Below are 25039 nucleotides of genomic sequence, written 5' to 3'. Positions count from 1 at the left end.
CATAGAAATAGAAAACATTTTACTGGTAATATTTTCCACAATTTTGCAATATTTTTCACCATAGAAATGGTCTTCATGTATGAAAATGTATATATCAGCTGACTTTATTTTAGCAAGGGGGATCATAATATTCTGGGGTCCATGCCAGCATCAAATAATTTGGCTTTAGGCAACATAAGTGATGGAAGCATTACTGTATTTTACACATTTCTACATATGCTGTATTTGAAACTTGTTCATTCATTCATTCACTTATTTATTTATGGACCAGTTGAATGATTATTTTAAGAAAATGTCATATGAGCCATGTCAAGGAGAGTTTTATCAGATCAGTTGTGACGCAAACACTGACTCCCATACACAAACACACACTCTCAAACGCTCAGACAACATACAGCCAACCACAGCCAAAAGACACAGTTGCAAGAAAGCATAACACAACATGCCTGGGGGTCACCAGGCTATTCAAGGCTATTTGTTTTCACGTACTTGGAAATGATCAAACCATTTTCCCTTCGCAGCTATTCACACAACAGTCTAATTTTAGCCCTGTAGATTATCCATGGTTCAGGATCTCAGTGTAACGTTTCTGAATCTTCTCCAGAACAAAGGCCACGCCCCGTTACACCTGACTGCTGCCATGAATTAGTAAGCATGCTTTTTGTTCCTTCTGCTTCCTGTGATCTGGAGAGCTAAGCTAACCGTTAGGCTAACTCATCTTAAGAGCGGGCACTTAGGCAGGTGTGAGTATCTGGAGATATCAAATGCCTCATATGTAGGTACTGTAGACTTGCTGGGTCATTACATGGCCGGTTTTGGTGCTTTTTATAACACATTAGTTTATTTAATGAAGTATTTTGCACTGCTTTCAAATGGCATAGATAAAGTCAATCCAGTTATTAGTCCTGCATAGTCAAGAGATATTTTCTCTGTTGTATTCCAATATAAATGACTTCTAGTGAAAATGCTTTTATTTTTATTTATTTATTTATTTAAGTTTTGTTATATGGGTAAATTACATATTAAGTGTCCAAGAAAAAGAAAAGGAAAAATCTTTTAAGAATCTAATTTAAGCACATGTCAAGTTCTTAGAAATGTAAATTTTGTATTTATATTGGTTTTATATGGTTTAAAAAACACAGTTTAATATCTCTAAAAATGTCATGTGGTATAACCAACAAGGTAAAAGTAATACCATATTTTCTTTAAACCTTAAAGTATACTACACAGTTCTTGTAGTACACAGTGCAATATTATGAATTACAAATTTATTCATATCATGTTTTGGGAAACTGCACCACATTTCACAACATAAACTAACCTGGTCTTGTAATAATAAAGTCAGATTATCTGACATCATAATTTTTGCATATTGACTGACTTTAATAGTCACACCTCTTGACGCTGATTTGGAGGGCAAACATTTTTTAAATATTAATAATATTTTATTTAGGACATTTTTCAGTTTGCATCTACTTTTATCTGCATTCATACGTTTTTTTTAAAAGTCCTGTATTTAAAGAATAATTAGAAAACTGCAACAACAAGCTTTTCAATGTGGTCTCACATTTTTGGACATTTGAGTGTGACTTTCATTATTTTCATTATGTGTGACTTTCATGTCACGTTGATTATGTGCTTCTATTCATACTGAGTGAAGTGACTGTTTCTTGAATGTTCCGTTTGTTCACTCATAATATTTCAATCAGATCATATGAGACTGACAGCCACTTGAATTTGTAAGCTTTTCGGGCAATAAGAGCTTTTGCTGAAGCCAAACATCTGGTTCAGCCTCCTGCTAGCAGGACTAACAGCGGCAAGCAAACTCATTGCGTGTATGTTTGTGTGTTGTCCATTTACAGCAGTTTAATATACCCACATTCTGTTTTCATGCCTGTTTGTTCTCTACAATCAAATGGAGCAGGTGTTAGGGTTTGTATGTAACCCAGACCAGTTTATGGACACACATATACATGCACAAACAGACATGCTGATAAGCTCCTGTTTGCTTGCCAGAGTAGTAATAGCCCCTGGTAATGTGTAAAGAACATGATGATGGTGTAATGTTGCTTTGTACTCATTGGCCACCTGCTAAAGTCAGGCCTTACAGGAAACCAGCACTGTTGACAAGAACCACAAAAGAGTCACTCTGCTAATAAAGAACACACAGTGTAAACACAGACACACTAGCTAGCTAGATTGTTATAAAGGTAGATGATATGCTTGTTTAGCTGTAAGATTCATATTTTATTCCTGTAGAAAGGGAAGAAAACATATTAAAGTTTATATTTTCATCTTTGACCTAGCAGAAATGGCACATAAAAGTGAAGCTGGTTCTGAGAAAAGCTTTAACATTATTTGCAGATGTCACTTGTCTGATATTTAGTGTCTAATGTAGAGATAACATAAGTGTCCAAATGCTTTTAGGGCCATAGTCTCATACTCAGGGCATTTATTTTATTTTATTTTTTTGCTTTTAAAAATACAGTACAAAGGACGATATTACAACTACTTACATAACTGTTTTCTAATTTAATGTTTTTTAAAATTTAATTTATTCCTGTGATCAAAGCTGAATGTGAGACCAGTCTTCAGTCTCACATGATCCTTCAGAAATCATGTTAATATGCTGATTTGGTGGTCAAGAAACGTCTTTTTTTATCAATGTTGAAAACAATTGTGCTTGGTAATATGTTTGTGGAAACCATGATACATTTTTTTAGGATTCTTTGATGAGTAGAAAGTTCAATAGAACAACATTTATTTGACATAGAAATCTTGTATAACATTATAAATGTCTTTACTGATACTTTTAATTTAATGCATTCTTCCTGAATAAAAGTAGGCCTAATAATTAATTAAAAATACAATATTTTACTATTTGCTATATATCTATTCATCCTATATTTATATGTTTTGTTTCTGTGTTTTCCAGAAACTGAGGAATGAGTTGTTTCCGTTGCATTTATCTGAGTTATCGCCTCAGCATGTGGAAGCGTACCGACTGCTAGAGGACAGGAAACACAAACTCTCACCCGAGACCGCCGCTCTCTACCTGCTTCGACAACAGCACAAACTATTGGTCAGTCTGCATGCATCTATTCTCCTAACTGTATGCCAGTGATCTTAATGTTTAAGGGTTTTGTTTTAGGAAAGTAAAGATGGAAGTGTTCTATTCTGCCTAAATGTTTGCTTAATATTCGCTTAAATTGATTTTAACATCACACAAATATATACACACACCAGAGATATTGGATGATTGGATGTGTTGGGCCTGATGTAAATGAATTGCATTGATTATATGCACACACCAGCTTATATTGCTGTCACATCATGTTACCCAGTAGAAACTGTTCGTGAGTCATTAGGCTTCCCCTTTCAGTAGCTTCCAATACTGTTAAAGGTGTGTTATTCACAGACTACTGGATTACATGTACTGAATTTAACTCAAATGTATTGAGTTGAGTTTTATTGCATTATGTAGTGCACGTCTTTTATTGCCATTGGCTTATGCTGTATTATGATTTATATCTGTTCTCATGATTGCACATCATCACCTTCGTGTGATCATGGTTCTCTTTCTCAGTTTCTGTTTTTGTTTCTCATGTTGTCAGTATTGTGGACGCACAGAGCTGCAGCTCCTCTCACCTGTTAGTTGCTTGGAAACAGCATTTTTATAAAAGCAGTCCATTAGCATGTCCTTTATCCTGTTTTGGTGTGTCACAATTTTGCATTGTTCCGTAACTGAAAATGAGCATGTAGGAGTGGTGCATATGTTTGTGTGTATGTGGAGAGGCAGTCAGTCATCAGCTTCTTCGATGCCTGTTTGGCAACTCTGTTTTGAGGGAACGCTCAAGTGTGATAAAAGAATTAAGTGTTAATGGAAAACCATCCGTGCAGAATGACATCTTGAAAATATGTGCGTTTGGAGTGGTGTTAGCAAAGTGAGCAGTAAAGTTTGTCAGGCTTCTAGATATGGAAAAGAGTTTGTTTCCTTTAACAAGTTGATGTTTTTGGCTCATTAATTAAACTTATTGAGGTCTGTCACATTATTCACAATTCATATTGGTTTCAAGCAGGTGCATATAGGAACAATTTGAAAACTGAGGGGACATTGTGAAATTGTCTTACTCATGAATAATAATTTCACCCAGTTCACTAACCAAGAAGTTTTCAAACCAGGGTCTAGAAACCCCAAAGTGGGGCACAAAGAGTGTTATAGGAAAAATAAAAAGGAAAATATTTTGCAAATGTATTTTTAGGGCTGTACATTTTTACTAATTTAAGATATTAAATATATTTAATGCAATATTTAACATAAAACATTCTGATTTGAATAAAAACACTTTTGTGAAGAACTATGTTAAAAAAGTAAATAATTAAATTGAAAATGTTTCTCCAAGTTTTAACATATAATATTAATAATGGGTAGAAAAACAATATGCTCATGCATACATTAGTCAGCGATTTTGTACAGTGATAAATGTTTAATTTTTAAAATAACATCTATTTATAATATCGAACTACGTTGCAATGTAGCAGAAGTAGTGGCAGATATTTTCTTTCGCATTGTAACTTATATCTTGTGGTGGGAGGAGCAAACGACAGACACAGTGGGTGTGGCGTCAGGCCTCGGAGAGGCTTTTATTTAACAGGAAATCAAACAAAATGTCCAAAACGGGAATAAAGTGTCCAAGGGAAAATGGTGTCCAAAATAAATAGGGGATCTGGTGTCCTCGTTGTGCCGGTGAATGGTGAAGGAAGGGAAGTGTTCAGAAAGGAGGGGTCCAGCCGCACGCACTCCCCTCTCTGGCTTCGTCACAGCGGCTCATCTTCCTTGGCGCGCGGCGGTTGAGGGGAATAACGGCCCGGCATCCTGGCTCGTCGACCGTTTCACGGGTGCGGTTCCATTCCGGACAGCAGGTCCGGCAGCTCGCGTCTCTGGCGGCGTGGGAGTCCCTTTACGTTCCCCTCCTGGACCCACGAGGACACCAGCGTGCATGCACAGGGGGAAGAGACCAGTCTCTCGAGGAGAAGTGCGCTCGGCTTTTGACAGCGGCGGTGACGAGGTTCCAGACCTGGCTGTTTCTGCGCCCCTCCTCTCTCACACACCCACTCCTGTCGGGAGCCTGGTGAAGGGCAGTGATTAAGGGACGGGGTGATGATGATAATTAGGGGGGAGGCAGCCGATCCATCACAATCTGAATGAAATTAATCAAAATCAAAAAAGAAAAAAAAATAGTATTCAGTCCATCGGTTTTTAATTGAATGGTGGCAGATCTGAATGCAATCTTGCAGTTGGTTGTAAGAAAGCAGCAGAGTTTACAGTTTACATGAACTAAATGATTGAAAAAATCCAGTGTACGTCACCAGAGAGAACTCTGTCGTTTTCCTGTAAGATCGAATTATTGTGACATTTTTGGTCAAATCTAAAATAAATAATAATAATAAATATGTATGCATGAATGAATCGTTCACAATAAAATAAATAACATTTTAAAATTATATTTTCTAATGAATTTTTATGCAAATATATTGCAGCCTTTATTTTAAGAATGGGGTCCTTGATATAAAAAAGTTTGAAAACCCCCGTGGAAACTGAATTAGTTTATACACTTCTAAAATGTAAAAGTTTTAAAAGGATTTACTGTCTTTTTAGGACTTTTTCAGATATTTGACTAATATAGTCAAAAGTAGGCACACGCATGAAAACACTGTGCTTGCCCATGTTTACATAATTGCTAATGAAGTCAGAACAGCATTGTGACCACACTACAAGCCTTCAGACCTCTAATTTCATTATCCTTCTTATTAACGCTTAGAAGGAGCCAATCTGGCCAGACTACTTCGTCCTTCTGTCTCTGTCTTCCTCTTCTCTTTCACAACCAAAGAGGCCGTTAATACCTGAAGAAAGCTGTCTGTTAGCTTTCCAATTAATCTCAATGCTAGTTGCTTTTTTTAGCCAATCATCTGAGGTGTAAATGTCATGTGACTAATCTCTCTAGAGCTGCGGGAAAATGACATCATGATAATGTTAATTGGCTAATCACACCACAAGAACATGCAAAGTCTAAAAACCTTCACTAGTGACTATCCTAAGCTGTGACATTAACCTGCAAGCATTAAAACTAGTCCCAACGGGTGAGGGGACTATGAGAGGCTAATGAGAGGCTGTCCACCAGTATCGTCTCCACACGTGATCTCACATCTCTTCACACACTCACATCCCTGTCTCAGCCCTGGAAACACTCACACACACGCCTCAAGTATCTCTTATCTTCAACAGTGAAGGAGTGTGATATGGAGCCTGCAGGTGCACATGTGTACACACAGAGTCCACAGTGAATGCCAATGACGGGTGAAGTAAGATTTCTTACCAGACATCCTTTCATTAAAAATACTCTTCCTGTTCACATGACAACAAATTACTGCTGTTTTTCTCTAGCGTCATACATTCCGCTCTTAAAAAATAAAGGTTCTTTATTGGTATCCATGGTTTCATGAAGAACCTTAAATATCCATGGAAACTTTCCATTGCACAAAAGGTTCTTTAAACTAGAAAAAGTTCTTCACACTAATCAAAAATGATTATTTTAAGAACTGTTACATGGCACATTCTTTGGGGAACCAAAAATGCTTCTTTAATTGCATTGCTGTGAAAACCCCCTTTTGGAATCTTTATTTTATAGAGTGTTGCCAGTCTTTTTGGTCCCCCTTAATGTGTTTTGTATCTAGGGCTGAGAATCAATACAGATTTCCTGATTTGATTCTGTTCTGATTCACAAGTTCTCAGCCCGATTAGATTTGATTCTGATTCATTTGGATATATTTCAGATATAATCTCCATTTTGCTTAAATACAAAATAAATGTTCTGTCTGCTAATGCTGTAAATTATAGAAGACTGATTCACAAGAACTGGCTCATACAACAAAACCAGGTAACACTAGTTGTGCTGTATGTATCTGATTCTTCATACCAGTAATGTGCCACATTATACAAATTTTGGGCTCAGTAATAATATTTTTGAAAGAAATTAATACTTTTATTTGAGAATAATCATGAATCATTAGTCATTAAATTAATTAAAAGTGACAGTAAAGACATTTATAATGTTATGAAGATATATTTGAAATAAATGCTGTTTTATTCATTAACAAATCCTAATTTCTGAAAGATCATTTAACACTGAAGACTGGAGTAATGGCTGCTGAAAATTCAGCTCTGCCATCACAGAACTAAATGACATTATAATATAATATAATATAACATAACATAACATAGCATAGCATAGCATAACATAATATAACATAATATAATATAATGGCTATTTTAGTAAACAGTTATTTTAAATTGCAATAATATTTCACAATATTACTTACTTTTGATCAAATAAATGCTGTCTCAGTGAGCATAAGAGACTTTCAAAAACTTAAAAAAAAAAAAATCTTACTAACTCCAAATGTTTGAACTGTAGTGTAAATTAGATAGTAGACAGAACGCAATCCTCTTCTGTGCAGCTGAACATTTTTCATTTCTGGCTTAATAAGGTGAGAAAAGCAACCTTGAGGTAGCAGTGTCACACATCTGGATGAAAATGATACCTCTGACATCTCCCTTTCTCACTTTCTTTTGTCTTTCTTTGAACATCTCCCATTAGAAGAGACAAAAAATAAAAGAGCGGATGACACAGGAGAAATCAGCGGAGTTGAAATCTTGTCCTTCTCTGCCAACTTTCACAATCGTTTTTCCTTCGACTGTGAGAGAATTCATTAAAATTTCACTCAGCCTGCGGCCTTTCTGTCTCCTTCTCTCTCTCTCTCTCTCTCTCTCCCTCTCAATCTATCATTCTCTCTTTGCCTTTTCTCTCTCTTAATGAATGGAGCTTTGAATAATGTAACCAGTTTTAACAAGATCATAAAAACTCCCATCCAACATTCATAAGCCAGTTAGCTGAGGTTGGGGATCTTGGGGACGGCGGCACGCACACGTTAAGCACACCTCGTTTCTCTCACATACTCGCACGTACATGCACTCGGGCACGTGCACGCTCAAATGCAACTCAAATGTGTCTCTTCCAGACGCACTCGCACACACATACTTGAATTCCGCAGAGGATGAAAGAGTGACGCAGGAGCTGGAGAGATGAGAGAGGGATGCCTGGAGGAGGAGGATGAGAGACAGAGAGTGAAATCAAAGAAACAGTGATGTAAGAGAAGCCCCCATAGGTCTCTCTCCTGTCCGTCTGTAGAGAAAACCGCACCAGCTCTTTGGCTCTACCGCAAATTAGAGGGCTGTGAATGTCGTTTGCATTGCGTTTATTTCTAAAACACTATAATTATACTTTTTATATTTCTTCACTGCTTTTATCATAGTGTTGAGGGATAAGAACATCAGAAAAGGTTGTTGAAAATAAAGCCTTTAGGGCATTAGATAATATTATTTAGTAGCTAACATTACCAACAGTGATGCCTTTGCAGAGCTTTTCCAAAGAAAATTCTCGGAGCTGTTTCGCTCTTAGCAATCTTATGTTATAAGCAGTCAAAAATTAAAAATTAGATTTTACACTGAATGAAACATGAGGTTTGGCTCGGTTAGATGCTATCATGCAGCTGTTTGGCTGCATCTCAATTTTATACCATTTGCACTGGTAAGCATGATAATTAATAGTCTTTCCCGAACTGTAGTAGTTTGAAAATCATGTTCCTTATACCAGGATAGTTCTAGAGTTCTAGATAGTTCTACTTTTAGCTAATATTTCCCATGACCCCTTGCACTTTAGAAGAGAAAAGCTGTGTTTGAAATCACATATGGTTGAAGTATGTACTGAATTTGATGAAGTGTTGTTTACAAAGTATGTTTAAGTATGCTTGTGTGAAGTTTTTTTTTTAAATATTTCTATGTAGCTTTAATTTTTTTTTTCAGTTTTAGTTTTATTAATTTTAGTACTTCAACTTGCACATATTTTATTTCAGTTAGCTGCCAAAGCAAGCAACACATTTTTAAGTTTAGTTTTTCTTCTGATATTTATATTTTATTTCAGCTTAATTTCAATTACCAAAAATTATTTGTAATAATTTTTAGTTTTATTTAACAACAACAACAACCTGATTCTCATTATAATTGAATTTGTTTTAATGCAATCTTTAAATTTGAATCCAAATGCATTAATGAATTTTATGATAATTAATAAATTTAGCTATGCTGTTTTGAGCTAATCTGCTTCTTCCATCACTAGTGCAGTACATGTACAGAAACTCTTACAAATAATACACATGCACCCTAAATGAAGGATAATTCGAGAAGCATTTTCATACATAGGATTTCAGTAGAGTAATGTGTGCCTGATTCAATGATGCAGGAATATGTGGGTGTAAAGACTAGGGGTCGACTTGATCAGAAGGTGCTCCTTAATTTTTTTAATTAGGAGGACAAGCGCTCTTGATTACAAGAAGAAAAACACTGCTCTTAAACTGGGTGTGTGACAGGTATGGCTGAGGAATGTGGTTTGGCCGAGGAAAAATTTTCAGTCAAAATATTTCTTTTTTTTGCTTTAACCCCTGACTACTACAACAATTATTACAACTTTTGTTTAAAAGAATAATCACACAATACGCTATTTCTTCCATGTTTTAATTTTAATGGTAAACCCTTTGTTTAAAATAAAGAGTTTACTGTGGGAGTACTACACTCAACCAACACCAGGGAAGGCAGTTTTTGTCAGAGCTTTTGTTATTCTTAATTTTGACATTAATTTTAATTTTTACACCAGACATATATATCGGTTCAAAATATCGGTTATCGGTCTACTTGATCTGTAATAATCGGTATCGGCATCGGCCTTGAAAAACACATATCGGTCGACCCCTAGTAAAGACTTTGTGTCTGTGTGTGAGAGCGTGTGTTTCTGTGTGAGTGTGTGTCTCCTTTAAGTCTGTGAAAACGAAATGTGACCTTCATAAGAAGATGAAATACACTGTGAGCAACAGACATTGATTTCCGCAGCAATTACTGCCATTCTCAGCTCAGCTAGTGCATAAATATTGATGTTCTGTGTTGAGACGTTCAACATTCAGTGGGTGTATATGAGCATGTCTGTGTGTGTTTGCATAAATCGCTGGTTTCTTTACTTTCTCTCTCTCTCTCTCTCTCTCTCTCTATATATATATATATATATATTTGCTTTTCACATTTTGCATTAGCTCATATTCACATTCTCTATTTTTCTCTTTACACAAACACACGCACACACGTAAAATCAGAACACCACACATCCTTCCAGCAGACGTGTCAGACGTCACAGTGAGAATGCAATCCAAATCTGTAACATCTAATTTTACGCTATCAGAAGGAGGGACATGTTCAATCTCACAGCCTTTAATTAGATCTCTGGCACTGGAGGTGTGTGTATGTGTGTGTTCGCATACAAACATCTGTGTGAGTGTGTGTTTGTGCTGGAGAAGCAGCAAGAGGCATTAAAATCTGTGTGTGTCAGATTTGTGCGCGCATGTTTCATGTTATTTGGCTCATATGCAGGTTTTATGACTTATGTGGCGTTCTTTAATCCATCTCACTCAGTTTTCATCTTAATTCAATCTTAATCAATCTTAATTTTCAGCATGGTAATAGGTGTTTTTACAAAGACAAGCTCTCCATGTTTAAAAATAAATAAATAGTTCACTTAAAAAATTGGACCCACTTTATATTAAGTGGCCTTAACAACTATGTACTTACATTTAAATTAATAATTTGGTACAATACACTTATTGTGTACATACATGTTTTTACATTGTACTTATATTTTAAAAATACCTGCATGTAATTACATCTGTAATTAATTTCTGTAATTACATTTATAATTACACAGTTGACCCATCCCTTACACCTTAACCCACCCTTAAACCTACCCATACCAACAAACCTGTCCCTAACCTTACCCATATCCCCCCTCAATAGCAGCAAAAGTGTTTTGCAATACAATATGAACACAATAAGTACATTGTACTTAATTTTTGATGTAAGTACATAGTAGTTAAGGCCACTTAATATAAAGTGGGGCCAAAAAATTTAAATTTGCTGACAATGTACTCACCCTCAGGCCATTCAAGATGTAGATGTTTGTTTCTTCATCAGAACAGATTTGGAGAAATTCAGCATTTCACCACTTGTTCAATGGATCTCCTGCAGTGAATGGGTGCCGTCAGAATGAGAGTCCAAGCAGCTGATAAAAACACCACAATAATCAACGTATAACTCAAGAATAATCAGCACAACTCCATTCAATGTGTTTGGAAGAAAGAAATCCATCAAGGTATTTTTAACGTCAAACCATTGCATACGAGCCCTCTATGGTTACTTTCTCCAATGAAAGTTGTCTTGTCTGAATGAGGAGAGAAATATGTCCAGATCAAGCACCTTTTACAAGCAAAAACAGTCCAAAGCAGTTTTAAACAAATATGATGGTGGATTTTGATGTGAGGGACAACAGGGGATGTACTTTTTCACTGGAGGAAGCATTATTATGGATTATGGACGGGTATTTTGGCCAGAAGCGATGGTTTAAAGTTAAAATGCCTTATGAATTTGTTTCTTACAAACATGCATTACATGGATTAATGTGATGTTTTTAATCAGCTGTTTGGACTCTCATTCTGACGCCACCCATTCACTGCAGGAGATCCATTGGTGAGCAAGTGATGTAATGCTAAATTTCTCCAAATCTGTTCTGATGAAGAAACAAACTCATTTACATCTTGAATAGCCTGAGGGTAAGTACATTTGTAGCAAATTTTCATTTTTGTGTGAGCTATTCCTATTAGCAGAGGAGTGCATGTGCGACATTTTCAGAGGAGGGTTAGGCTGCTCTCGCTTTTGATATTACCGGAATCTCAGCAGATCGGAGCCAGTGGGAGAGAGTTTTGACACTTACGTGTGAGAGAAGAAGCAGGAGGAGGTATAAAAGTGAACTAAACAAGAGTGTATAGATGAGAGACCGCACATTTGGAGCTGCTGCAGTACTGTACATTGGTTATTGTATTTAAGGCCTAGCAGAGTAATACTTGGACTATAATTTAGTGCACCAATACTGTAGAGGGTTCAGACTGAAATAATAACACCATGTCGAAATGATCAACATATTGGGTTCAGGTGTATAAATCATCCTAGTTTCAGCATCAGATGGTCCATAGATTGTTAGAAGGACAATCTGATCCATAATACAAAGAAATAAGGCAAGAATTGGATTAAATAGCTGATTCAAATTGCCAATTTCTAAATGGCTGGCTTCAATGCAACTTCCAGGAGTCAAGTGACTTTCTTCTGCTCCAATGAGCCATTTTAAAGAGCTAATCTTTGGGGTTTTTTCTACATTTTGGTCTTATATGGCTTAAATCTTTTAAACAGAATCATGTTCTTATTTAAGAGCTTAGTTTGAGACACTGAGATTTAATCACCTCTAAAAGTCACATTAAAAAAATTAACTGTTGTAGGTCAGTATTTATGGGTAGTTAAAAAAAAGTGTTGTGATGTGCTATGCTCAAACTAAAACTAGTTTAGCTAGATTTATTTATTTACTTGTCTACTTATTTGCTTATTTGTTTCAATTTTAATGTTCAATTATGTATTTTACATTATTTACTTTATTTAATTATTAATGTAATTATTTAGTTAGTTATTTTATTTTTTATTTTGTTGTTTTTATTATTTTTAATTAATTGATTATTATTTATAAAATTACAATTCTAAAATTATTTATTTACAACATCTAAAAGACATACTTTCCCTTATACACTGATTTAAATGTTAACAAAAAATGGTGTTCATGGACATCTTAGACTTCAAGTCATCTATCCTCATGTCAGTCAAATAGCCTCTTCCTGCCTAAGTGGGTGGTTGTTGGCCAGAAGAAGCTGTAATGTAGACCACACTTGATGCGGATCATCAAAAGTCTGACCACACAAGACTAAAAGCATCTTAAGGTTGCGAATGGCACAAAGCATGCTTTTTGTGGGCCTCGAGGCCATCAGCAAAACAAAAGAAAAGGCTTGATTAGGCAGTGAGTTTGTAGTTGAGCTCCACTCTACTGTGTGCTTGATTCAGCACCATGGTCAGCTCCTTTAACAAGTGTGCACTACATTCCCTCAAACCACGTCTGTCCTGCGCCAAAGAGGCAGTTTGTCAACATTTCATTAAAGTCTCATCAAAGAGCTGACTAGTCATGATGAATAAATTATCTGAATAAATTATTAACTGTTATATTTTTGCTCAGTGCCTTGTGGTGTAGAGATGCTACAACAGAACCTCACTGAATCTTCACACCGTTTGTGTTTCTAATCATTTTGCTACAGATGCAGTCTTTATTCTCTTCTGGCAGCTGACGTCTTTGTGGGTTTTTAAAGAACATTTGATAAAGTAACTCTTACTGTAGTCATATTATTATAACATTTTTGTCTCCATTACTCCATTTGAGGCACAACATGACAAGATTGCAGTTTTTCTGTCGACACTAAAAGAAAAAAAAATGGCTGCATCACATGATAAAATCAGAGCCAATCAGAATGGTGAGAGAGATCTAGCTGTTTGCATGATAAAATATCTGTTTTTCTAAATGTCATCTTAACCTTCAAAATTTCAATTATTGTCAAATTATCATCAAATTATTTGACAGTTATTGTCTTTTTAAATTTATACATCACAAATCAGTTGAATTAATCCAAAGAAACGTTATAAAACTGAAAGCTTAGCATACTATAAAAACCTGATATCTTAGCGTACCTTTTAATTGCTTAGTCTAATAGCTTAGCCTTTAAGCACTTAGCCTGATATCTTAGCATATCTCTTTCTGTATTTGTATTAAGATGAACTGTTTGTGGTTATATCTCTCAGTGTGTTTGTGCTAAAGGTTAATGTGAACTTGGGTCGGTTAAACCTCCTCTGTAACTCAATCAACAGATATGGGATCCGTACACAGTCACACCATTGCAGTATTGAGTTACGGTGACGGCACTCAAGTCTTATGTCGTTCGTTCACACTTCTGGAACCTTCTTGAGTATTCAGATGTGTCTGTCTAGAGAGAACGGTAGTCTAGTCTGAGTGTTTGAGGGAAGGGCGCTGGTCGTTGGTGGGGGAAGAACACGATGAGAGACATTAGCTTCCAGTACTGCTCGGTGTGTGCATGGGAAAAGGTAAGCAGAGAGAGGAGAGTGATTGTAGTTATTGCTGTCATAGTGGTCAAGACTGCATGAGCAACTAATATACAAGTCTATGTCTCTGTGCTTAAATTACATCTAGATTTCATCATACATTTCATAGGAGACCATTTATGCGTTCAGAGCACTTATCCTGTTTATTAATGCATGGATTTATGTATGTATAACCAATGCGTGAATATTGTAAATGCACAGTGGGGTCAACAGGTTTGAGACCACTAGTGAAAATGCTTCGGTTTTGCATTTATTTCACATTTAATTTAAACATTTTTTCATTGCTTCACTTATTTTCAATGTGGTCTCAAACTTTTAGACCATAAAAACATTTTTTTATATATATATTTAAAAGAAAAAAATACATTTATTCAAAAAGAATACATGTAATTAATCAAAAGTGACAGCAAAAAAAAATAATAATAATAATGCTAATTTTAAATAACCGCTCTTCTTTTGAGAAAAAAGTAATCAAAAATTAGTTTCTTTCTTCTGAAAGATCATTTGACACTGAAGACTGGAGTAATGAGTGCTGAAAATTCAGCTTTGTCAACAAAGGGATTTCATATTAAATTACATTTTAAAATATATTAAAATAGAAAATAGTATTTTAAATTGCTATGGTAATTCACAATATTACTATTTTTACTGTATTTTTTTTTATCAAATGTATATATTGTAAATCATATATATTGTATGTATATATTGTAAATCAATTACATGTCATTTAAAATTTTAAAAATTTAGACAAAAAGTAAAGGTTAGTCAGTAGTAATTGTCTTTATACAACAGTTATGGTCCTCAAATTTGTTTGGCTGGGCAACATTTCAAGAGTTTCACTTCAACAAACAGAAAATGTTTGTAGTACAGAATGTCCTGAATTAGGTGGCTAAGTACATTTGTAAGTGTGTGTGTGTAAATGCAAAGGTGTGTGTGTGTCCTCATCAAGCTGGTTTAATAAGTAGTTTATGAAGACTTTGCTCCCTTTAGTGTGTAAGAATGTCTCTCACATTACTGGAACTCATATTGGGTAATACAGCAAGCACCTCAGTGGTGTAATAAGATCAGCTTAAGGCTACGGAAAGTCTGATCTCTGATCATCTCTGATGTTCGCACCCTTGGCAGGGTCCATTTCTCTTTCTCCTACTCTCCTTTCCCCCATTGCTTATCTCTTTTCCTCTGATAATTCTCATTTCACTGCAAGGCTAAAATTCAGCTGAAATCTCTGGACATCAGAGGATGGATGAGATTCTTTATCTCACCCCCACCTATCTTGAGAGCTCACACCATTAGTTTGTGCCCTGTGGTTTATCGGTTGGAAATCAGTAATACTATACTGATTTACATATTTTCATGTTAGTTTGGTTGCCATGTGGAGAGACAGTATGCAAATAAATCTAATTACTAAATCTAATTTTCCTGCAACATTCTGAACTGCATTTTTGGAATTTTGCTGCTGTGTTACCAAGGTAACATTCCAATTCAGAATGAATCAGCAGTGCTGTTCAGCTTTTTGTAGGGTCTACCACACACACACACACACACACACATATGAGGCCATATAGCCTGCATCCTTCAGAGTACTCACTTCAAGTGCTTTGCTCTTTAAAATGAGTAGGCTGTTGTGATGCTCGCTTCTAAATGGATCTCAATGTTTGTTTACGCTAGAAAGGGCATTAAAGGATCAGCCATGAAAAAATATATATACAAAAAATGAGCTCATTGTCGTGCATTATTCTCCACATATAGCGCGATCTGAACCCTAAACATGTTTTGTCCAAAAAGCCGGTGTTGTCCACTTTCAAGGCATTGCGAGTTCACGTTTTACTGCAGAAGCTGGGAATGTCAATTTACAGTTATTCACTGTAAATTATACAGTCTTTTTCACTTCCAAAAATGATATACTACCATAAAATTACATGTAATGTCCAATACAGTTTTTCACCGTATATAGTAGGGGAATTTACCGTTAACCATTTAACAGGTTTTTACTGTAGCAATTTTACAGTCTTTTACTGTTAAATTCACGGTCATTTTTTACAGTGTATATATATATATATATATATAAATGATGGAAGTTAAAGTCGTGATGTAATGGAAGTAGTGACAGATCTACATCAGAGTTAAAAAGAAAAAATGTAGCACAAGGACATGGTTGTTTGAGATGTAGGCGTGTCACTCAGAAATTAATGCAAAATGATAGAAGAGAAGTCTGCCATATGTCACCAGAGAGAGATCTGTTGAGTATTAACATTTTGATTAAACACATGCATGGATTTATCATTTACAATAAGAGTATATACAAAGTAAATTTTAATTTCATTCTGGCTGATTGCTGAAAATGTGGGCAAGAGCACTGTCATAAGATGTCTGTTTAGCCGTGTGGTTATTAGTACATCTTTTCAGATGTAAAAAGCTTCAGAAATGAGTATAGTCGTAAATTGCTTTCGATCACTGTGCAAGTGCAGTTTTTGTGTTGATGTTGGTGGTATGGGTTTGTTTCACACCCCTTAAGCATAGTAAATCCAGAAATCAATTGCAAGAAAATGACATTATAAATATACGAAATAATTACTTAATTAAAATATTACAATGCTTGCATGTCTGTGAGAGGATTTTGTTTAGGGGTAGAGAATAGAAAATATAATTTTCTTTATTATAAACAAGATATAAGTCAATTAAAAGTCCCAACCAGTGTGTGTCTGCCGTAGTTTAGTGCTGCATTGGCTGTATGAGCCGGAGATTTGGGCAAACTTTAGGAATGTAGATGATCTTCTGCACCAGTGATGACTCATTCACACGCACATGCACACACACCCTGCAGATATAAAGGAGGAGAAAGCGGGTAGAAGAGAGACAGAAAGGAAGAAATTACAGTGATGGAGTGAGAAATACAGTGCATGCTTGGTCACACACACACACACACACTCACACTTGATAATGCATGCATACACACGCACAGTTACATTATGATAACTGGAGTCAGATTAGCCTTAGGTCATCTCACATGAGAAAACTCTGGCCGACATTTATATGTGTGTTTATGCATGTGACCTCCTATATTTATCTATATGTGTAAGCATGTGTGACTTGCTTTGACATTCAGTCGTGTGACTCTAAATCCACCATCTTGCATTCCATTTTAGCATTTTATGCATGTGCATGAGTGTGTAAATGTGTAGGGGTCTCTACTTGGCACGAAAACAAGCCAAGCCAGTTTGTAATGCACGTTTTGTGCATTTTGTAATATTTCAACTTGAACAACTCTTTCACATTCGATCACTTCTTGTTCGTAACTGAGCCACATCCAAACACTGTAAACCAGACAGGCGTCTGCTCTCCAGGGCCTGGCGGACTGACTGAATGTGAGCATGGAGAGAGTGATTGATGTGTGATTTCAAACAAGATCAAGCTTTAGAGAGGGACGGAGGTTGGTTTGGACACAGTAGGGTGCCTGGAGTAGTGTTAATTTTGTCAGCTATTTTCATTTTAGTCTTAGTCTTAGTCCCGGGCTAAAATGTCCTTGTTAGTTTTTATCATATTTAGTCAACCCATTTCAGGTATTGCACTTTCTCCAGTAAGCACAAATCAATAGAATGTGGACACATACAGGTGTATTTTACCTCATCTAGTGTACTGATTTATTATAGGCTTATAGGCTATATAAATCATCGTCTTAGTCATGGGAAAAAAGCTCGTCAACGAACATTTTTCATCAGTCTTTGTTAACGAAATTAACACTAGCCTGGAGTCTGGAGCGTTTAGTGTTGCTCCATGAGTTGTAAACCGTAATTGCTTTTGATAATGGTTTACTAATATTAATATGGTCAATTCTTATATTTGAAGTTGAGCAGGTAGTTTTAGACTCTACACTGTTATCTCAAAATCTTTTTTTGAAGTTAATGGTCATAAAGGTTTAAATATTTAGTTTAGTTCATTTCCATAACAGTTCAATTAACGATTCTTTTAGTACTTTTCATGAAGTCTGACTAAGTTTGATTCACTGAAAATAGCCAACTCAAAAGGGTGGTTTGTTTTGGAATCGGTTGGGCTGCAATGGTTGGGCTGTATGTTTTTTATTCATTTAAAGAGAATCGGCTCATAAGAGTCATTTCTTAAAGGGGTCATATGATGCTGCTAAAAAGAACATTATTTTGTGTATTTGGTGTAATGAAATGTGTTTATGCGGTTTCAAGTAAAAAAAACACATTATTTTCCACCTACTGTACATTATTATGCATTGCTGTTCTGTTGTAAGTGATCCAAATAAAGTGCTTTTGCTTTCGCACTGAAACACACAGCGTCTCCCTGACATGGTTGCTTCAACACTAACTGCGGTTACTGACACCATGCCTTCTTTCTTTGCGTGCACATTTGCGGCGGGATTATGCAAATATTTCCACATAGTGGGGTAGATATGTGGGGGCGTGTTAGAATGAGCCGTTTTAGGGGGGCGTGGCAGAGTCTTAACTTTGATAAAGAATATCTCTTTGGTTTTGAGACTTTAGTCTTTGCAACTTCAGGGATCTTATCTATGCACAATCAGCTTGTAACACTCCAAAGAGAAAGGAAAACTTGAAATCGCATCATATGACCCCTTTAAGAGTATCATAGATATAAGAGTATTGTATTTGCATTGGAGGAATTCACATGCAAGAACCATTAATAGAATCAGACCAAGGCTGGATTTATTTGATCAAAAACACAATAAAACAGTTATAAAAAAGTTATAATGTAAAATCCTATTATAATTTGAAAAAACTCTTTTCTATTTCTAATTTAATTTTTTAATCTAATTTATTCCTGTGATAGCAAAGCGGAAATTTCAGCAGCCATTTATGTAGTCTTTAGTGTCACATGATCCTTTAGAACTCATTCTAATATGCTGATTTGAAGCTCAAGAAATATTTTGTAGTATTCACAATGTTGATAACAGTTGTGCTGCTCAAAATTTGTTTTGGAAACCGTGATACATTTTTTCAGGATTCTTTGATGCATAAAATGTTCAAAAGAACCTCATTTATTTGAAATAGAGATCTTTTGTAACATTAAAAATGTCTTTACTTTCTCTTATGATCAATTTAATACATCCTTGCTGTATAAAAGTAGTAATTAAAAATAATAATAATAATAATTACTACCCAAAAATTTTTTACGCTATTATGTTGGTTTTATATTGTTGTGCTACTGCAGGAAAAAAATCACAAATTAGATCTTTTAAATATCTAAATAGCTTCATCCTAGACAGAAATTAAATTACATGGAAAACAAATAGACAGTTATGCAGTTATGTATCTCATGCTTATTTTTTTTTTCTTGAGAAAAGGGCATTAGTAATTTTATGCATCTCCTCTAGTTTCCGAAGAAATGTCAACAATGTTTTAAGTTGCTCAAATCTGCAATCAAGAATGAGCTACTTCATACTATACACATTAATTTGAAAGCTCTCTGCTCTTACTATGTCAATAAATGTAATTTGTGCCTAATTTTATATCTCCTAAGGAATTCTAGGAAACAGAAATAATAATTCAATAAGCCATAACTAAGAACTCCATTAAGTTATGAAAGCGCATCCTCTGAACAATAAAATGTTCCTGTGGGCTCTCACCCTTCAGCCCCTTTCAGCTTACAGTAGCCTGCCTCATCTCTTCCTCTCTAAGATTCGTCTATTCTTAGCCCAGTGAGTCAAAACAAGCCTGTTCCATTGGCTGGATGTGATCGCTCAAATAACTCCCTTTACCCAGAAGGCTAGAACGGTCTCTCTGGCTGACCGATGTGCACTGTGGCCACCGCAGCAGAATTGCATTGTGGGAACAGAGCTCAGTTTCTTTCCATCTCTTTCAGTGTAAATCATCAGCATGTGATTATCCAACAAAGCTGCCACATGATATTTTAGCGCCTCTTAAACGTATTATGCCCAGCGTGAGCTCCTTCAGTGACAGCTCTATGATTAATGAACAGCTGCTCTGACAGTGAGCAAGAGCATAACCTACTTGCATTAAATGAAGGGACTTCAGGTCGCCTCTATAGACTTCTCAAATTACTCAGAAAGACTCGGCTCATGGACTGATATCAGAGCTGATGTGATCAATGAAATCTGTCTGATATCTTCTGCATCTCTCTGAAGATGCCCACTCTATGACGCACAACAGAAACTTTGATATGAATGTAGACTGATTAGGAGTACCACCACAAAAAATCTTCAGAGGCTATTCAAACCATAAATCAATTGATTTTCTGTAACAAGCTTTCCTTTTTATTAGTGCTCGCGCACATGTGCTGATACAAATGTAAAAACTCATACATGGGTATTTTTTTTCTTTCATTGTTTGAATTATAAGGGCATTCTAACTGTATGCCCTTATATGATGAACAGGCTTCATCGCGCATTGAATGCTTTTTGGACTGTTTGGTTTTTGCAAAGTCGGTGACTCGATAATGTCAGCTCTACTATCGTCTCTCAATCCCTCACAGTCACACATACAGCACAATAACATAATGTCGGGGAATGTTATTAAATTATAATCAAGGAAAAATCATACCTTTTCTATTGTCTTGTTTTTAAAGAACTTCAAAAGTTGCGCTTGAACCATTTTGTGCGAAAAATGACGAAAACGTGCTTCCGCTTGTGAGCAGCTTGTTACAGTACCGAGTTCTGATTGGCCAATCGCCGCTATTTAGTTTGTGAATTATCATAAGTAGAGAATTTTAACATTTCATTTGCATGATAAGTTTTACATGAAACATGCTAGTTTATAAATATAAGGTTTTTATATTTTGTTTTTGACCGGTGAGTGTGAATTTTGCGGTAGCTGTCAAATGTAAGGTAAGTTTGCTGTTGTGACTGAGGGAGTTTCAAAGAGGTGATGATGGGTGTGCAATTGTACAAGTTGAAATTGGACTGCTCTTAGCTATATTTTTAATACATCAGACAGAAAGACAATAGAGAGATTGGCCATTACAATAATCATATGCCATTCCTTCGGTTGGCCTGTAGCATAAGCAGAGGCCGTTATGCTGTGAAATACACTGTCAGTCACAGTCACACTCAGATCCATTTAATTAAATGAAACACCTCTTTAATGTATTCATAATGGCCAAAATCTGCTCAACATCATAATGGGATCAAATTGCGTGATCAGATTCACAGTCAGTATACTGTAAAAGCTTTGCTGTGCCATTTGTTTTTGTGTGCGTCTTTGTGGTTTAGAGGGTATTTGCGCATGGTCACCTCATGCGTTTTATTGATCAGATAGCTAACCATTTGTAAGATATTTTACATAAATGGAATATGCATTCTTATTGGATCGCAACCTGATAGTTCAAAATGCCTGAAGTGAATAGGCCGTTGCTCAGAGCTGAAGTTCAGAGTGTTTTTGTTACGTTGTTTGTGTGTCGGGGCTTGCATGCTTAGCATTCTGTTTGAGCTTCGAGAGTGTTTGATCATTCTTAAAAGTGCTCAGACGAGGATATTTTTTGCTTTTTTTCTAACTCATTCTCCACCCTCGCCTCAGAGATGAATGGTCGCTTTCTCTACTTGACTGTGCAGTCAGTCAGTGTGTGTGGGCTCCTGTCTGCGGAAATCTGCTGACAAACAATCTCTCTCTCTCTTCCTTGTGGTGGTGATTTTTCCATTCATTCATTCCCTGCTCAGAACTCAGAGACACTTTCTTTCAGACTTTTCAATCTGTCCATGTGCTTCTTTCATCTAATAGCTCTTTTTTTTTTTTTTTTTTGCTGCCAGGCAGCATTGCATTGAAATCCCTCATACTACTCACACATTTTTGCAATTTAGTGGAATTCAGGGTTGTAAAATATCACCGTCATAATTAAAGCTTATTGCTGTACATGTGCATTTGTTGCTGCTGTAAAGCAATCCACCCTATACATTGAATTCTATACCCGCTCACCAAACTTACATACTCCCAGAACAGTAGTTTGGGGGGAGTGTGGGAAAGAAACAGAAGCCATTCACCTTGATAGATGTCAGCGTGCCATCAGTAACCAACTGTGTATAATTTCAGCATTAGGTTCTATGTATTTTTAGACTTTGTAAACTCAAACTTTAGTTAAGCAAAATATTAAGTAAGGTTAAGAAACATGTTTAAAAAAGTTTAAATATTGACTTAATATATTACAATGTAACAGTAACAATGACAATAATGATATTATTTAATTAATTAATTTGACAATTTATTTTTGATCAGTCATTTTCGCCATTTATAAATCTTCTTCTTTAGCCGTTTGCAAATTGCTTTTCTTTTCTTTTTTTTATTAATACATGGACAATTAATTTTTTCATTTTGTTTTAAGTGGCACTGCTATTTCTCCATAGACTCATCCACTGTTATTTTAGTATTATTTCCTGTATATACTATTATAGTATTTATTAATATTTTTAATTAGCTTTCATTTGCATATATTCTGTTTTCATTTTTATTTTAGTTAAGATTTAGTACTTTTGTTATGTGCCTGTCATTTTTATTAGTTTATTTTATTTAGCTTTAATTTATTTTTCTTATTAGTTTTCAAGAGTTTTAATTGTACGTTTTTCATCTAATATTTATATTTTAGATTTATTTCAATTACTGGAAAATGTTAATTTTAATTTTAGTTTTAATTAATAATAGCAACACTGGTTTCCTCCCCCTTGTACTTTTGTACATTTTCCCATCAAATTATATTGACAAAATGTTCACCATTCCAAATCTACAGCTGTTGCAGTTATGTTATATAGATATATTCTATAAACAATTATGTCCTTATATTATTTCCTCTCATATTTCCTTCAGAAAATGCAGATTTCATCTCAGCTGGGCCAATCATAATGCAACAGTCCACCAATCCAAACTGTTGGATCAACCGTTCAACATAGCCAAGCCTGAAATAAATGTTGCTATTTGAAGCATTCATTTTTTTCCCATTTCTAGGATTGTATTTTTTCCCAATAAAGGATTCAATAAGGGCTGTCTTAACAGAACACAGACAGGACAGAGTGTCCTGTATGACACTTGGGATCTCATTGCAGTTCAGCCTTACACAGAAAGCACATATTGCTATGTAATGTTGAGGAGCAGCGAGTCGTCTGATGTAATTTCTCTTCTGTCATCATGACTGTCTGTCCAATCAGCATCACACTGATGCTGATAGCTGCTATTTCAGACTGAAGCTATATTTAGTTGTTGGTGGCAAACACTGTTCAGCTGCCAGGATACAGAAAGCACGCACAAGACTGCCTTTCATCCTTCTGCGCTCTGTTTGCTGTCATTACATATTTTAATTCATAATTCACTAGACAAAATGTTAATATCTTCTAAAACAACATACTCTCTGTGTTTGTTTGGCTCCGTCATAGCTTAAAGACAGGAAGGAAATGTGATTGTCTGGGTGTTGTGTCTAGAATTGAGGGCTCAAGTGCAGAACAGATAAAGGTCAAGTTTGTCTGTCATCATTCTTTTCTTCCCCCAACCTACTTTTTTTGTATGTCCTTTGCGTTTTCTTTATTTCATTCGGTCTTTTCGACGATAAACAAATCGTGTTTTTTCATATTGCGATATTATCGCAAATGCAATTAATCGTTCAGCCCTAATAAACAGTTTGAATGCTCAATTTCAAAGTCAGATCAAGCCGAGGTCTTGCAGTGAGATGTCAGATCTGTGACGGGTTGTCTGATGTGTTTACTTTGTTTGTTGTTTTCTTGTTTATGAATTCTCTGGAGCATACAACGAATGCTCTGACATTCCTGCCTCCTATCCTCAGATAAGGACCAGTGAGCATGCCAACAGTAACCAAGCTGAGAGCCTGTGTCTTTGCTTGTGTGTGTGTGTGTGTTTTCAACTGATGCAGACAGGGCTTTGTAGTTTGTTTCTCCACTAAAATTGTGTCTGAGACTGTTTATGCCAAAGAGTTACTTTTTTACAAATATCTCTGTAAATTGAAATGGATTTCCCTCAATTATTCACTTAAAACTTTTCAGAACATGGAAGTACGCCACAAAATTTCAGAATACAGTTTTAAAGGGGTAGTTGAAATGTGTTTTTCTTACAGTAAAAGCTAACGGGGTCCAATGTTATTTCCAACAAAAACATTTTTCAAAATGTCAAAGCAAAGTCTCTTATGCTCACCAAGGCTGCATTTATTTGATGAAAAGTACAGTAAAAACAGTAATATTGTGAAATACAATTTAAAACAACTGTTATATATACACACACACAGACACACTGCCGTTCAAAAGTTTCAGTAAGACTTGTAATGTTTTTTAAAGAAGTCTCTTATGCTCATCAAGGCTGCATTTATTTGATCAAAAATACAGAAAAAAACAGTAATCTTGCAAAATGTTATTACAATATAAAATTGTAAAAACAATATAATTTATTTCTGTGATGCAAAGCTGAATTTCCATCAGCCATTACTCCAGTATAAAGTGTCACATGATCCTTAAGAAATCATAATATGCTGATTTATTATTAGAATTATCAATGTTGGCAACAGTTGTGCTGCCAAATATTTTTTTGGAAACTGTGATACTTTTTTCAGGATTCTTTGATGAATAAAATGTTAATAAGAACAGCATTTATTCAAAATATAAATCTTTTCTAACAATATAAATCTTTGCTATCACTTCTTAACAATATAAGACATCCTTGCTGAATAAAAGTTTTAATTTCTTTCCCCAAACTTTTGAACGGTAGTGTATATTGTTAGAAAAGATTTCTATTTTAAACATCATAATAATATTTCACAATATAAAATTTTTTCCTGTATTTTTGATCAAATAAATGCAGCCTTGATGAGCATAAGAAACTCCTGTAAAAAAACATTAAAAATCGTTCTGATCCC

General features: G+C 35.4%; 1 protein-coding gene across 1 annotated transcript in view; it reads left to right on the top strand.

Moving 5' to 3' along the window:
- The window catches only part of LOC107753130 (RIMS-binding protein 2-like), a 162605-nt gene that overhangs the window by 42395 nt on the left and 95171 nt on the right, over window positions 1–25039 (top strand). Inside the window, 1 exon segment of the mRNA XM_016569256.1 lies at window positions 2936–3082. Coding sequence (XP_016424742.1) covers window positions 2936–3082 — 147 coding nt within the window.

This window comes from Sinocyclocheilus rhinocerous, unplaced genomic scaffold (assembly GCF_001515625.1).
Source record: "Sinocyclocheilus rhinocerous isolate Xijiao unplaced genomic scaffold, SAMN03320098_v1.1 scaffold20, whole genome shotgun sequence".
In the NCBI taxonomy this organism is placed as follows: domain Eukaryota; kingdom Metazoa; phylum Chordata; class Actinopteri; order Cypriniformes; family Cyprinidae; genus Sinocyclocheilus; species Sinocyclocheilus rhinocerous.
This window is presented reverse-complemented; position numbering and strand designations above follow the sequence as displayed.